We start from the raw sequence: 17,926 nt of genomic DNA, 5'->3' as shown, positions 1-17,926 counted from the left end.
ATTTAATACTTTACTCTTAAGGCATGTGGACATGACGCCTCAAGAAAACGATGGCGGTATTTTCCCTGAAGTGTCTTTTCTGATTTAGTTTTGAAGGTCTTTTCCGGCAGTTTTGTTTTGTTTTATTCACATATAACATAGTGGCGTCTCCAAGGCAAGAGCTACCATAAGAACGGATCGGTTACTTCTTTTAGCGGCTTCATGGCTGTCGAAAAAAAATGGAACATATGCACAGCAAGTCGTTTGGACATTGCTGTGCATATGATCATTCTCTTTGTCTTTTTTTAGCACTTTCCAGTAGGAATCTACCTAAAAAAGAATTCGTGCACATGTACCCAAAATTTGGCATATTTGACACTAGCTAAGTCCGAATACCCACATCCATTGTACCCATTTTTGTGCTGTCTGGTTTTCTTAGGCGACGGACCCAAAGAGTTTAATTGATCCATAAATACATCTGTTTTAAGGTTGAATCCGTCTTTCCGATCTGTGAAGTTCGACAGATCCTATACTTATCCGTTTAGAAGCAGCCATAAAAGTTTATGGACAAGCTTTAAAAATGGATGAAAAACGGAGGATACACTTTTTACTTCAACGTTCCACCAGTGTTTCATCTGTTTCCAATTGATCTATTGCTACAAGTCAATGGATAAAAAAAAAGTTTAGTTTGCCTCCTTCAGTTTTTGGAAACGGACCAGAAGAAAACAGAGGCAACATGGATGAAGAAAGTAGGTAAAATAGAGGAATCATGAGAAGAAAACCCCCAAGAAAATGGCATTTCGAGAACAGGACTGTCTACGTGTAATGATGCAATATCAGGCAGAGGACAATTTATGAAAAGGTTTGTTTCTTGGAGGTTCCCAGAGTTTTTTGAGGTGCCTAAGAGTTTGCCAACATCTCTGGGAGTCCGAGAGGTCTTTCCATTTTTGGGAGCTAACTGAATCTTTTGGGAGAGTTTGCAAGTACTGTAAGTCTTTAATATTTTAGAACTTCCCATGGCTACAGATAGTGTCGCTAATACATTCTTTCAGCTGGATCATGTGGTACACGGATGAAGAAAGTAGGCAAAATAAAGGAAGCATGAGAAGAAAACAGTTCTTTTACAAGGATGCAAAAAAAAAAATGGAAACAGATGTGTAAGTGTCACCTAAAATGGAATTTATGCCAGCTACGGAGTGATGTTTCCAGCTTTCGGAATAACACTTTTCCTTTTAAATTAGCAAATCATTAATAAAGTTTAAGACGTGACAGATTGAGGTTGCCACCCAAATCTGAATGTGAAAAAAAAAACGCATAGTATTTTGAATGTATTGGTTAATAACTGTTGGCACCTAATAAATTAAGCCTGCTGTTTGATATTTTCCCTTGGCAAAAGCTCATTGGCAACGACTGAAACACAGAACTTGATCACATTTTCATTTATCTGGAGAAACTGTGGGAAATGTTCAAAACTGGTGGAAGATTTTATTAAAGAGCTCGGTGTGAAATATTGAAATAAACTTTTCGTTAGAAATAAAATATTTCATTGTTTTGATTTTGATTGCCCATTTTCTCTGCTTTTGTAGGTTTCTTTGGATCAGTATCGATCAGAGGAAGAGATTTACCAGCTGTCACTTCAAAGGGAACCAAGGGCACGTACATCGGTGAGATTTAGGCATAAGGATTGTATTCAATTAGATGTTCCTGTTGCACCTTTGAGATGTCCATGATGAGTTTTCATGTCAGCCTCCATGTTCCTGCTACGACCTCCAACGGTTCAATTGGACCAAATGTCCATCACCATAAACCCTTGTGAAGATCCAAATTCCTTTCATTGTGAATCATGGGTGGTTCGGAAGTTGTGACTCTAATACAAAGGTTTAAAGGGCTTGTCCATGCATTCCATGCTTGCCGTATTGCCTTGAATTGATCAAGACAATCTCATGAAGAAGACTAAAAAAAACGGGACAACATTTAGGCAAACTCTGCTAAAAAGTATTGGAAGTTTTTGGAAATTCCTGCAACGTCCCAATTTTGGCCATTGACATTTTAGTTAAAATTTGTCACATCTGGACTGTTATAACTAAAGGGTGTCTTAAATATGCCAACTTTGAGGTGATACAGAGCTGTAAAAATTAAGGGAGAATTAATTAAGACTGTGATTTTGTACGCCACTCTAAATCTAAAGGCATGCACTTCATAATGAATTTGGTGCATTTTTGGGCTGCATATGCACCAACTTGAGAAAAATGTCCTCAAGTTGTGGACCACACTAAATTTCTGTGCTACACCCTGTCCTGCTAAACAATTTTCAAAAACTTGGCTTCCAAAACACTAACCTTTTTTGTGAAAAATACACATTTTTAATTAATTTATTTTCCCAAGTCTTTGGGTTTTCTGACTACTAGAGATACCGTAATCGAAATTGAAGTTTTAATTCAGCAGTTTGATCAAATTTGGCCGGAAAACTCGATTCTCATTGAATTTATTTGATGCAAAACGAATCTGTCATTTTATGCTGTGGGGTTTGTTCAGATCTCGGAACATAATAAAAATTGGGTGAAGAATATTTTCTTAAAAATTAATTAAATTCTTATTAGCCCTTGCCCTGTATGTGAATCCCCATGCTTGGTCTGCCCAGTGTGGTCTTCATGCCCAGGCCACCAATCTTTCTTCATGCCACACGTCCTGTTGGGTCTTTGGTTCCTCTGGTGCCCACTAGGTGACGTGACATTATGAAATCATGAACTGGGGCAAACATCATGACATTGTATAAGGTCTAGGCCACATGGGACATAATATCATGAATATGTCATGACGTACGTCGGATCGTGACATCATGATCTTGGACGACTTACCGGGGCACTGGACTTGCCGAAGACCCTAAGGATCTTTGATGTGAAGAAGACCAACAATCTGCGAATGACTACCGGATGAGGACGACCAAGTCGGGAACAACACGAACAAGAGGCTAGGGACAGATGAATACTACTTTTTATTTTTTTAATACTTTCTTTTAAAACAAGCAAATTCAAATTTTGCCTGAAATTTGAGACAAATCCATCTTGACCCGACGCAATTCGGTCATCTTTATTACCTACAATTTAATTTTTTTTTTTAACTTTTTCTTTCCATAAAATGATACAGATATGCAGTACAGGTTTCTATTTGTCCACCAACCTTGCTTTGGTATCTTGTCCTGTAATCCTGTGAGCCCTGGTTCATATCTATCAATTTGCCACATGTAGAAAAAAATCTGAAAATCTCTGCTTTTTTTTATATTCAAGGCGCTCACACATAGCATTCAGCTCAGCGTGTATAATTTTCTCCATGATGTGAAACTCACACCGTGACAGAGACAATGCAGACAGTGTAAATCTCTGCCATTCTGCATGAAAACAAGAAGAACAGCCTGTGCGCCTGTAATGACATAGCATAGAAGAGACATACGACTGTCAGGTGTAATCTTTCATCCTGAAAGAAATCCACTGTTTGATCCACTGGAAGATAAAATAGAGAAAACAAAGCTTAGTTCAGCTCGTCTTTAAGGGAGAAAATTCCGCCCTGATCCCATGCTGGCACTTGGACAGATCTTTGGATCAGCATTGTATTGTGTTATATTCTGTGTGGTAGGAATGTATTTAGGCTTTTGTAGTGTGTGCCAATGCTACATTTTGTGGTTGTGCTTTTTTCAGTTTCATAACTGCCATTTTTCTTCATAGCTTGGAGGAATTTTTCAACCTGGTTTTGGTAATTTTTTTTTTTTGTCCTCAGAATCCCAAATCTTTAAAAAACAAATAAATAAATAAAAATAGACCTTTATTTCTATTCTTTTGTGTAATATATATATATATATATATTATTTATATCGATACTTATTTATTTATATTTATTTTATTTTTTTCAACCTGCTTTTGGTGATTTTTTTGTTTTGTCCTCAGAATCCAAAATAAAAAAAAAAAAAAAAGAATAGGCGTTTATTTTTATTCATATCTACACTGTGTTCCAAATTATTATGCACAAAGAGTTTAGGAGTGATAAGGTTAGAATTTTTTTGTTTGTCATATAAACTCATTGATGGTGATGTGTGTCAGGGCTCTTTATATCACTGAAAGCAATTGCAGATACCTGTGCAAATTAGTTTGGCAGGTGTGTCCAAATAAAGGCAAGACTACTTAAAGGGAAGGTGCCACCAGTTTTCTTGTAGTTTGTTTTTTTGTGAAATTAAGCTGAAAATAGTAAATAAAATGTACTAATGCAATGTTTGCACTGTTTGCAAACATTTCTATATGAAAAATATTATATATTTTCTTACAAATATATATATTGACCACTAGGGGGAGCATTTTCCGTTTTAGACCTCAAGCAGCTATAGTAAGACTTACCAGCTTTACTGTTAGCTGGAAAATTGGGGCAGTAACTGCTGACATCACCATTTCCTTCCCCTTTTGGGTGGTCTAATATCCCTGGGGCAGAATGAAGAGCAGCATCACAGGGCAGAGCCATTTTGTGTGTGACTGCCCTGTGATCTGCTATCACCAGCAGTTACTGCATCAGAAGCACAGATAGTTTATGTGGTGTGTATGGAGCAGCATTGTCTGTGCAGAGCTGTCTGTGACTCATCCCTCAGTAAGATAAGAAGGAGCTCCAGGTCTGCAGTGAATGGCCGGGCATTGTGGAGGGAGGGGAGAGATACATTGTATGGCAGAGACAGGTGTCAGGTGTCACCTCTCTCTGCAGGCTGGGAATGCAGCTTAATGGAGTGAATGGAGCTCCTGTGATAGAGAGTAAGTGGAGCTTGGCAGAAAGCACTGGGCTATAATAAAATGGCGGCTAGTCACACCTACAGCAGTGAGTTGTGCAGCCCACAGAGGCGTGCCCAGCTCACTGCTAACGCCTCTCCAATGTTAAAGATAGGGTCAGCGCCGGTCTATTATCTCCTATGTCCATGGGGTGCTGTAAAATGACACTGTTAGTGTCCTGCTACTGCTGCAAAACCAAGATGTCAGCCCCCAGTTCCTTCTTCAAACACATATAACACACGAAATCTGTTTCACATGCATTTAAAACTTGGTTATAGCTGCATGTTATGCTACATTACAGTGATTTATTAATGATCTACAAACGCGGTACCTTACCTTTAAGAAGGCTGTTCCACATTATTAAGCAGCCTACATTTTTGGCCAAAATGGGAAAGAAAAAGGATGTGTCGGCTGCTGAGAAGCAACAAATTGTGGAGTATTTAGGTCAAGGCATGACTACAATCAACATTGCCAAGACACTTCATCGTGATCATCGCACAATCAAGAAGTATGTAGCTGATTCCCAGCACACACGTGTGCGTGCTGATAAGGAAAAATTGAGGACCCTTTCCAACAGGCAATTGCGTAAGGTTACAAGAGCAGCTGCAAAAATGCCTTGTCATAGCAGCAGACAAGTTTTTGAAGCTGCTGGTGCCTCCAACGTCCCCAGAACAACAAGATGCAGGGTCCTTCAGAGGTTTGCAGCTGTGCGTAAGCCATCCTGTCGACCACCTCTATCCACTGCACACAAGCAGAAACAGCTCCAGTGGGCCAAACGATACATGAAGACTGACTTCCAAACTGTTTTGTTCACCAATGAGTGCTGTGCAACGCTTGATGGTCCAGATGGATGGAGTGGAGGATGGCTGGTTGATGGACACCCCATGGAAACACGGCTAAGGCGCCAACAAGGAGGAGGTGGTGCAGTAATGTTTTGGGCTGGAATCATGGGGAGAGAGATTGTCGGCCCCTTTATGATCCCTGAAGGGGTAAAGATGAACTCCATAATCTATGTGGAGTTTCTAAAAACACTTCCTGCCATGGTTCAAGAGGAAGAACCGTGATTTCCGCAGCAAGATCATTTTCATGCATGATAATGCACTGTCTCATGCTGCAAAAAACACATCTGCATCTCTGGCTGCTATGGGCATAAAAGAGGACAAACTTATGGTGTGGCCACCATCTTCCCCTGACCTCAACCCCATTGAGAACCTCTGGAGCATCATCAAAAGGAGTGTCTATGATGGCGGGAGGCAGTTCACATCTAAGCAACAGCTCTGGGAGGGGATTCTGTCCACATGCAAAACAATTGAAGCAGAAACCATCCAAAAACTGAGAAATTCAATGGACGAGAGAGTTCAGCAGCTTCTTTCGAACAAGGAGTCCTATGTGCAAATGTAACGTCACCTAGAATAAAGTTTTCACTTGAAAACTGTTTGACTTCATTTTGTAATAAGCTGATAATGCTTATAACTTCACAATTCACCATTTTTTTGTTCAATATAAAATAAAAAAGGTTGAAAACTCTGCTGTGCATAATAATTTGGAACATGCATTTTGAGTGTTTATTTTTTTTTTTTAAAGATACTGTTTTCATAGGCAGTTTGTTCCAAAACAAGCAATTATACTAGAATAGTAGATGACTATAAAATAACAATGACTGCAATTCAGATAGGTAATTTAGAGAAAATATGAGGAAATATTATTTGCATAATAATTTGGAACACAGTGTATACTTATTTATATTTATTTTATTTTTTTCAACCTGATTTTGGTGATTTTTTTGTTTTGTCTGCAGAATCCCAAATCTTAAAAAAAAAAAGAATAGGTGTTTATTTTTATTCTTTTGTGTAAAATATATACATATATATATATATATATATATATATATATATATATATATATATATATGGTATATACAGTACATATATACACACACACACACATACATGCTGTACATACATGCACAACTTGGAAGTGCACACAATTACTCAGATTAATATTTAATGAGGCCTGAAGATTTTTTTTTATCATTGGCACAGGAGTTTTGTTTTTTAGATAATTTAGGTCTTAATATTTTAAAATGAAAAAATAATAATAAAAAATAATAATAATAAAAAATATATATATATATATATATATATATATATATATATATATATATATATATATATATATATCTCAAATTATATCTCAAATGGAGCGCTTCATATTGGTAAACCAAGCAAGTAAAATGCAAGTAGGGCTGATGTATCTGGATATCTGTATCTGTAGCTGGATAATCAGATTTCCTGCTCCTTTCCACCTATGAAACCAACCGAGGGGCAAACTTCTGTGTAGCACAGTAAGAAAAAAAGAAACAGGAACTGAAGGGGCGCTGCCAGCGGGAGCAATCGGAGGGTTGCCAAAAATATATTATTTTTTAAAATTCGATTTAAACATGCCATGCGTTTCCAAACTGATCAGGTCTCATCATCCAACATAGTGGCAACATTTTTATTTTTTTTGCAAAACCTCTGAATACTCTCACTGGCAGCGCCCCTTCTATTCCTGTTTTTTTTTTTTCCTGTACTTTCCGTATATTAAAATGTATAACCTTTGCATTTAAAAAAAAGATAATGAATTAACTCATAATTAAAATACTATCAATAATACAATCGATACGCAAGGCAAGGTCCACCGGCCACAGATTACTTATGTAATGGGAGTCATCTTACCAGACGGCATCCAGCGCTCTTCTTTTGATTAGCTGGCCCGGCACGATGTCACACGTGCGTCATTCCACAATGATGATGTTGCACCAGTCCGGCTAATTGGTTCTGTTAAGTAAGAGCCAGTGCTCAGCGCTCCGATCCATCAGTCATGGAATACTGACGTGGCCGCCGGACCCGATTTTGCGAATTGTGGCACGCCATCTCTACTAATGATCCTAGTAATGTATGAGATTTCCATGCATCTCTTTTAGCAAGCCACTATCAAGTCACCTCCATCTCCATCACCTCCTTTGGAGGAATGGGCTTCCTTAAAAGCAAAACCGGACCAAGCTCTGTTGTGCCAACACATAGAGAAGATGGTGGAGGTAAGTCGATTATTAGGTTTTGCTGAACATGTCTACAAAACAAATAAAGCTCTCGCATTTTGGTTCTGGTGTTCATCTGAAATAAACATAATTATGACATATATCCAGTGTTTAGATGAGTTGGATATGTGGGCGATATGGAATGGGGGGCAGCAGTACCCTGCAATAGGGAACATGTCATCAGGAGCGGACCTTGCACTCTACTTGATGGCAGGACTCGGAAACCTCAGGCATGAGTATGACATGCCGGCTATCCTACCATGAGGCGTGATTGCCTTTCCCTGTGTAATCCACTTCATGATAGAACTGCCAGTAGATTTTGGACATGAGCAAGATTTCTGGTGGTCCTGCCATGATGTAGATTGAATGAAAGATGCCAGTCATTCCCAGGGGTCATGTAACAAGACAAAGCACTTCTGGAAAAACTGTGGTGCACAAGTAGGATACCGGATCCGACCACTATAATGTACAAAAAATTGGCATTCTTATTTGATGTGTTTGACAAGAAAATGTAATAATCGCAGTAAATCCAGAAACAACGATCATAGACTTTTCGGTCAAAATGAGACCTTCATCAATTTACTAAAAAGGCTTACAAACAAAATGTAAAAGAAAGTAAAATCAAGAAAGAACACCCTTCATCGTTCTCAGGGGTCATGACTAAATGATTGGGGTAAGGTCTACACTGGGGGAAGTGATGCCCTGCCGAACTAGTCCTGGCTCCTATATGTGACAAGTTGCATGGATGAATGGATGGATGGATATATACAGTGGCATGTAAAAGTTTTTGTAATTTTTAAAATGTAAAAAATTACGATATAATTTATAGATTTTGTTGCCTAAAATACAAAGAAAATGTGTGATCTTTAACTTGAGGCCTTTTAGAAATCAGTTCATCTTCAACTTGCTTAACTGTTCACAATAACAGTAATCTTGACCAGGGGTGCCCAAACTTTTACATGGCACTTTAAATGGATGGATGGATATATAAGTGGATGGATGGAGGGATATATGTATGTATGGATATATGTATGTATGGATGGAGGGATGTATGGATGGATTAATGGATATATAAATGGATATATAGATGGATGGATGGATATATAGGTGGGTATATGGATGTATGTATGAATGGAAGGAGGGATATATGGATGGATGGATCTATGGATGGATGGATCTATGGATGGTTGGATATATGGATGGATGGATATATGGATGGATATATGGATGATGGATGAATGAATAGATGGATATAGGTATGGTTGTATATATGGATGGATGGGTACATAGATGTTTGGATGGATGGATACATGTATGGATGTATGTATGGATGTATGGATATATGTATGTATGGAAGGAGGGATGTATGGATGGATTAATGGATATATAAATGGATATATAGATGGATGGATGGATATATAGGTGGGTATATGGATGTATGTATGAATGGAAGGAGGGATATATGGATGGATGGATCTATGGATGGATGGATCTATGGATGGTTGGATATATGGATGGATGGATATATGGATGGATATATGGATGATGGATGAATGAATAGATGGATATATGGATATAGGTATGGTTGTATATATGGATGGATGGGTACATAGATGTTTGGATGGATGGATACATGTATGGATGTATGTATGGATGTATGGATATATGTATGTATGGAAGGAGGGATGTATGGATGGATTAATGGATATATAAATGGATATATAGATGGATGGATGGATATATAGGTGGGTATATGGATGTATGTATGAATGGAAGGAGGGATATATGGATGGATGGATCTATGGATGGATGGATCTATGGATGGTTGGATATATGGATGGATGGATATATGGATGATGGATGAATGAATAGATGGATATATGGATATAGGTATGGTTGTATATATGGATGGATGGGTACATAGATGTTTGGATGGATGGATACATGTATGGATGTATGTATGGATATATGTATGGATGTATGCGTGGATGGATGGATATATATACGTATGGATACATATATGGATGGATATATGGGTGTATGGATGGATGTATGGATGGATGTATGGATGGATGTATGGATGGATATATGTATGGATGTATAGATGGATGGATTGATGGATATATGTATGGATACATGTATGGATGTATGTGTGGATGGATGGATAGATAAAATTCAAAAAAAGAGGCAGGACTCCATTGTTCCAATATAAATGTGCAGGGTTTAATCTACCCACATGTCTGGGCAACGTTTCAGCTCAAAGTGAGCCTTTCTCAAGCCTTGAGAAAGGCTCACTTTGAGCTGAAACGTTGCCCAGACAATGGAATGCTGCCTCTTTTTTTGAATTTTATGAAGTCTGGATGATTGGTGGATGGATTGTCTGGGGGCCTTGCACCTGAAGATAAGTATACTGTGCTGTTCCTTCTTTTTTTCTATATGGATGGATAGATATACGTATGGATGTATATATTGATGTATGTATGGATGAATGGATATATAGACGTATATATGGATGGATGGATATATGTGTGGATGGATGGCTGGATGGCTGGATATATGTATGGATGGATATATGTATGTATGTATGTATGTATGGATATATGTATGGATATATGTATGGATGTATGCAGGGCCGGACTGGGACTAAAATTCAGCCCTGGCATTTGAAGTTACACAGGCCCACTTGTCACATGGTGACTGTATAATATCTTTGTACACTTGTAGGCAGGGCCGGTTTTAGGCAAAGTGGGGCCCTAGGCAAAGTTTAAAATGGGTCCCCAAATGCTAACATATTGCACATCACACAGAAGCCTTTCTGTTGTATTTACGTGCGCTGAGTTCAGGCCGCTAAACGAGTTTGATCGACAATACTGAAGTTGTTCAACGCTTGTTTCCCGGCCTCTTTCCACCAGCTGAGGAATAATGATGAGACAGAACGATCACTAATAGATCACCATACAGTATCATGTTTTCAGCAGCACATCTACAGTTTACACTGGCAATGTGCTGCTGACAACAAGGCTTTTTGTTCCAGCAAAAACAATCCGAATATGCAGCATTTTACTTGTTTAGTAAAATACACCCCATAGTCCTCCATATATTATAATGTGCTCCATAGTCCTCCATATAGTATAATACACTCCCTATAGTCCTCCATATATTAAAATACACTGCTCAGTCCTCCACATAGTATAATACACTCCTCATAGTCCTCCATATAGCATAATACAATCCTCATAGTCCTCCATATAGCATAATACAATCCTCATAGTGCTCCATATAGTATAATGCACCGCCACAGTCATCCATGTAGTACAATTCACTTCCCATAGTATAATGCACCCCATAGTTCTTCATATAGTATAACGTATTCCCCATAGTCCTCGATACAGTATAATGCAGCCCACATATAGTATAATGCAGCCACCCCAGAGTATAATGCAGCCACCCCAGAGTATAATGCAGCCACCCCAGAGTATAATGCAGCCACCCCAGAGTATAATGCAGCCACCCCACAGAGTATAATGCAGCCACCCCAGAGTATGTAACCCCCATAGAATATAATACAGCCCACCTCCCCATAATATATAATGTAGCCCCCAATAGAATATAATGCAGCCCCCCATAGTATATAACGCAGCCTCCCCCATAGAATATAATATACCCCCACAATAGTATATAACACAGCCACATAGTACATAACATGGCCTCCCCCATAGAATATAATATACTCCCCATAGTATATAGCAAAGCCCGCATATTATATAGCACAAACCGCATAGTATACAGCACAGCCTGCATACTATAGCACAGCTCGCGTAGTAGATAACACAGCCCACACAGCAGTATTCAGCACAGACCACACAGTAGTATACAGCACAGACCACACAGTAGTATACAGCACAGCCCACGTAGAAGTATACAGCACAGTCCACACAGTAGTATACAGCACAGCCCACAGAGTAATATATACAGCACAGCCCACAAAGTAATATATACAGCACAGCCCACAAAGTAATATATACAGCACAGCCCACAGAGAACTATATACAGCACAGCCCACAGAGAACTATATACAGCACAGCCCACAGAGAACTATATAAAGCACAGCCCAGAGTACTATATACAGCACAGCCCAGAGTACTATATAAAGCACAGCCCAGAGAGTACTATATACAGCACAGCCCAGAGAGTACTATATACAGCACAGCCCAGAGAGTACTATATACAGCACAGCCCACAGAGTACTATACACAGCACAGCCCACAGAGTACTATACACAGCACAGCCCACAGAGTACTATATACAGCACAGCCCACAGAGTACTATATACAGCACAGAGCACAGCCCACAGAGAACTATATACAGCCCACAGTAGCATACAGCACAGAGCACAGCCCACAGAGAACTATATACAGCCCACAGTAGTATACAGCACAGAGCACAGCCCACAGAGAACTATATACAGCACAGAGCACAGCCCACAGAGAACTATATACAGCCCACAGTAGCATACAGCACAGAGCACAGCCCACAGATAACTATATACAGCCCACAGTAGTATACAGCACAGAGCACAGCCCACAGAGAGCTATATACAGCCCACAGTAGTATACAGCACAGAGCACAGCCCACAGAGAACTATATACAGCCCACAGCAGTATACAGCACAGAGCACAGCCCACAGAGAACTATATACAGCCCACAGCAGTATACAGCACAGAGCACAGCCCACAGAGAACTATATATAGCACAGAGCACACAGTAGTATACAGCACAGAGCACAGCCCACAGAGAGCTATATACAGCCCACAGCAGTATACAGCACAGAGCACAGCCCACAGAGAACTATATACAGCCCACAGCAGTATACAGCACAGAGCACAGCCCACAGAGAACTATATACAGCCCACAGTAGTATACAGCACAGAGCACAGCCCACAGAGAACTATATACAGCCCACAGCAGTATACAGCACAGAGCACAGCCCACAGAGAACTATATACAGCCCACAGTAGTATACAGCACAGAGCACAGCCCACAGAGAACTATATACAGCCCACAGCAGTATACAGCACAGAGCACAGCCACAGAGTACTATATACAGCCCACAGCAGTATACAGCACAGAGCACAGCCACAGAGTACTATATACAGCCCACAGCAGTATACAGCACAGAGCACAGCCCACAGAGAACTATATACAGCCCACAGTGGTATACAGCACAGAGCACAGCCCACAGAGAACTATATACAGCCCACAGTGGTATACAGCACAGAGCACAGCCTGTTGTGAATTTGCTTTTTGCTCCCTCTAGTGGTTACTAGTTTTTTGACTCTGGTTTTTCTGTCATTCCTTTTATCCGCACCTGGGTCGTTAGTTAGGGGTGTTGCTATATAAGCTCCCTGGACCTTCAGTTCAATGCCTGGCAACGTAGTTATCAGAGCTAGTCTGCTGTGCTCTTGTCTACTGATCCTGGTTCCAGTTATATCAGCTAAGTCTGCCTTTTGCTTTTTGCTATTTGTTTTGGTTTTGTATTTTTGTCCAGCTTGTTCCAAATCTATATCCTGACCTTTGCTGGAAGCTCTAGGGGGCTGGTGTTCTCCCCCCGGACCGTTAGACGGTTCGGGGGTTCTTGAATTTCCAGTGTGGATTTTGATAGGGTTTTTGTTGACCATATAAGTTACCTTTCTTTATTCTGCTATCAGTAAGCGGGCCTCTCTGTGCTAAACCTGGTTCATTTCTGTGTTTGTCATTTCCTCTTACCTCACCGTCATTATTTGTGGGGGGCTTCTATCCAGCTTTGGGGTCCCCTTCTCTGGAGGCAAGAAAGGTCTTTGTTTTCCTCTACTAGGGGTAGCTAGATTCTCCGGCTGGCGCGTGTCATCTAGAATCAACGTAGGAATGATCCCCGGCTACTTCTAGTGTTGGCGTTAGGAGTAGATATATGGTCAACCCAGTTACCACTGCCCTATGAGCTGGATTTTTGTATTCTGCAGACTTCCACGTTCCTCTGAGACCCTCGCCATTGGGGTCATAACAGTTTGCCAGGCCAGTATTAAATGTTTAATGCATTGCAGAAGAGGGATTATAAGAAAGAAGATTCTGAGTTTTTTTTTTTTTTCTTTCTCCTTCCCCTTTACCTCAGAGTGGCTATGCTTGCTGCAGACATGAATGTCCAGACCTTGATTACAAGTGTGGACCAGCTGGCTACTCGTGTGCAGGGCATACAAGACTATGTTATCAGAAATCCTAGGTCAGAACCTAAAATACCGATTCCTGAACTGTTTTCCGGAGACAGGTTTAAGTTTAGGAATTTCGTGAATAATTGTAAATTGTTTTTGTCCCTGAGACCCTGTTCATCTGGAGATTCTGCTCAGCAAGTAAAAATTGTTATTTCGTTCTTACGGGGCGACCCTCAGGATTGGGCTTTTTCGCTGGCGCCAGGAGATCCGGCATTGGCTGATCTTGATGCGTTTTTTCTGGCGCTCGGTTTACTTTATGAGGAACCCAATCTTGAGATTCAGGCTGAAAAGGCCTTGCTGGCTATGTCTCAGGGGCAGGACGAGGCTGAAGTGTATTGCCAAAAATTTCGGAAATGGTCCGTGCTGACACATTGGAACGAGTGTGCACTGGCCGCTAATTTTAGAAATGGCCTTTCTGAAGCCATTAAGAATGTTATGGTGGGTTTTCCCATTCCCACAGGTCTGAATGATACTATGGCACTGGCTATTCAAATTGACCGGCGGTTGCGGGAGCGCAAAACCGCAAATTCCCTCATGGTGTTGTCTGAACAGACACCTGATTTAATGCAATGTGATAGAATCCTGACTAGAAATGAGCGGAAAATTCATAGACGCCGGAATGGCTTGTGCTACTACTGTGGTGATTCTACACATGTTATCTCAGCATGCTCTAAACGTATAGCTAAGGTTGTTAGTCCTGTCACCGTTGGTAATTTGCAACCTAAATTTATTCTGTCTGTAACTTTGATTTGCTCACTGTCATCTTATCCTGTCATGGCGTTTGTAGATTCAGGTGCTGCCCTGAGTCTCATGGATCTCTCATTTGCTAAGCGCTGTGGATTTACTCTTGAACCATTAGAAAATCCTATTCCTCTTAGGGGTATTGATGCTACACCATTGGCAGCAAATAAACCGCAGTATTGGACTCAGGTTACCATGTGCATGACTCCTGAACACCGCGAGGTGATACGTTTCCTGGTTTTACATAAAATGCATGATTTGGTTGTTTTAGGGCTGCCATGGTTACAGACCCATAATCCAGTCCTGGACTGGAAGGCTATGTCAGTCTCAAGTTGGGGCTGTCGTGGTATTCATGAGGATTCCCTTGCCTGTCCCGAAGAGACCTTGGACACATATCTCCATGGATTTCATTTCTGATCTTCCGCTATCTCAGGGCATGTCCGTTATCTGGGTGATATGTGATCGCTTCTCCAAGATGGTCCATTTGGTTCCTTTGCCTAAGCTGCCTTCCTCTTCCGATCTGGTTCCTGTGTTTTTCCAGAACGTGGTTCGTTTGCACGGCATCCCTGAGAATATTGTGTCAGACAGAGGATCCCAGTTCGTTTCCAGGTTCTGGCGATCCTTTTGTAGTAGGATGGGCATTGATTTGTCGTTTTCGTCTGCTTTCCATCCTCAGACTAATGGACAGACGGAGCGAACCAATCAGACTTTGGAGGCTTATTTGAGGTGTTTTGTCTCTGCTGATCAGGACGATTGGGTGACATTCTTGCCGTTGGCTGAGTTTGCCCTTAATAATCGGGCTAGTTCCGCCATCTTGGTTTCGCCTTTTTTCTGCAACTCTGGTTTCCATCCTCGCTTTTCTTCGGGTCATGTGGAGCCTTCTGACTGTCCTGGGGTGGATTCTGTGGTGGATAGGTTGCAGCAGATCTGGAATCATGTGGTGGACAACTTGAAGTTGTCACAGGAGAAGGCTCAGCGCTTTGCCAACCGCCGCCGCGGTGTGGGTCCCCGACTACGCGTTGGGGATTTGGTGTGGCTTTCTTCCCGCTTTGTTCCTATGAAGGTCTCCTCTCCCAAATTTAAACCTCGTTTTATTGGGCCTTACAAGATATTGGAAATCCTTAATCCTGTATCTTTTCGTCTGGATCTTCCTGTGTCGTTTGCTATTCACAATGTATTTCATAGGTCCTTGTTGCGGCGGTACATTGTGCCTGTAGTTCCTTCTGCTGAGCCTCCTGCTCCGGTGTTGGTTGAGGGCGAGTTGGAGTACGTGGTGGAGAAGATCTTGGATTCTCGCCTCTCCAGGCGGAGGCTTCAGTACCTGGTCAAGTGGAAGGGCTATGGTCAGGAGGATAATTCCTGGGTGGTCGCCTCTGATGTTCATGCGGCCGATTTAGTTCGTGCCTTTCATGCCGCTCATCCTGATCGCCCTGGTGGTCGTGGTGAGGGTTCGGTGACCCCTCACTAAGGGGGGGGTACTGTTGTGAATTTGCTTTTTGCTCCCTCTAGTGGTTACTAGTTTTTTGACTCTGGTTTTTCTGTCATTCCTTTTATCCGCACCTGGGTCGTTAGTTAGGGGTGTTGCTATATAAGCTCCCTGGACCTTCAGTTCAATGCCTGGCAACGTAGTTATCAGAGCTAGTCTGCTGTGCTCTTGTCTACTGATCCTGGTTCCAGTTATATCAGCTAAGTCTGCCTTTTGCTTTTTGCTATTTGTTTTGGTTTTGTATTTTTGTCCAGCTTGTTCCAAATCTATATCCTGACCTTTGCTGGAAGCTCTAGGGGGCTGGTGTTCTCCCCCCGGACCGTTAGACGGTTCGGGGGTTCTTGAATTTCCAGTGTGGATTTTGATAGGGTTTTTGTTGACCATATAAGTTACCTTTCTTTATTCTGCTATCAGTAAGCGGGCCTCTCTGTGCTAAACCTGGTTCATTTCTGTGTTTGTCATTTCCTCTTACCTCACCGTCATTATTTGTGGGGGGCTTCTATCCAGCTTTGGGGTCCCCTTCTCTGGAGGCAAGAAAGGTCTTTGTTTTCCTCTACTAGGGGTAGCTAGATTCTTTGGCTGGCGCGTGTCATCTAGAATCAACGTAGGAATGATCCCCGGCTACTTCTAGTGTTGGCGTTAGGAGTAGATATATGGTCAACCCAGTTACCACTGCCCTATGAGCTGGATTTTTGTATTCTGCAGACTTCCACGTTCCTCTGAGACCCTCGCCATTGGGGTCATAACAACAGCCCACAGAGAACTATATGCAGCCCACAGTAGTATACAGCACAGAGCACAGCCCACAGAGAACTATATACAGCCCACAGCAGTATACAGCACAGACCACAGCCCAGAGAACTATATACAGCCCACAGCAGTATACAGCACAGAGCACAGCCCACAGAGAACTATATACAGCCCACAGCAGTATACAGCACAGAGCACAGCCCACAGAGAACTATATACAGCCCACATCTCTTCTCTTCCTCCCCTCACCTCCTCCGAGAATGGCCCCACAGTCCAGAAAAAAAACAAACTCTCCTCACCTCTCCTCGTGCCCAGCGTTGCTTCCTGGTTCCTGCTCCTGTCTGAGCAGCTGCAGTCTGCCCGGGACACAGCAGGTGCGTGATGATATGACGTCATCGCGCACCCGCAGTGTCAGAGGCAGAGCGGGGAATGATGGGAGAGGAGCGTCTGTAGACGCTCTCTCCTCCATCATTGCATTCAACTGTACCGGCGTCTATACGCCGGTATAGTTGAATGCGACGGCGGGGGCGGCGGATTGAGCGGCCCACCACTGGCACCGGCCCTTCTGGCATTTGCCAGAAGTGCCCTATGGCCAGTCCGGCCCTGGATGTATGTATGGGTGGATAGATATATGTATGTATGTATGTATGGGTGGATGGATGGATATATGTATGTATGGATATAAGTATGGATATATGTATGGATGTATGGGTGGATGGATATATGTATGGGTGGATGGATATATGTATGTATGGATGTATATACTGTATGGCTATATGTATGGATGGATGTATATACTGTATGGATAGATAAATCAATAGGTAAATGGAATAGGTACAAAGTG

The 17,926-nt window shown here is 41.6% G+C and overlaps 1 protein-coding gene across 2 annotated transcripts in view; it reads left to right on the top strand.

Annotated features, from left to right (window-relative positions):
• Nucleotides 1-17,926, top strand: part of RASGRP2 (RAS guanyl releasing protein 2) — a 124,083-nt gene that overhangs the window by 91,501 nt on the left and 14,656 nt on the right. For both annotated transcript variants that reach the window (XM_077287321.1, XM_077287322.1), the window contains exons 10-11: nt 1,566-1,643; nt 7,747-7,860. In XM_077287321.1, coding sequence (XP_077143436.1) covers nt 1,566-1,643; nt 7,747-7,860 — 192 coding nt within the window. The remainder of the gene's footprint in view (nt 1-1,565; nt 1,644-7,746; nt 7,861-17,926) is intronic.

This window comes from Ranitomeya variabilis, chromosome 2, assembly GCF_051348905.1.
Source record: "Ranitomeya variabilis isolate aRanVar5 chromosome 2, aRanVar5.hap1, whole genome shotgun sequence".
In the NCBI taxonomy this organism is placed as follows: domain Eukaryota; kingdom Metazoa; phylum Chordata; class Amphibia; order Anura; family Dendrobatidae; genus Ranitomeya; species Ranitomeya variabilis.
Note: the sequence above shows the minus strand (reverse complement) of the source record. Positions and strands in the feature narration are given on the sequence as shown.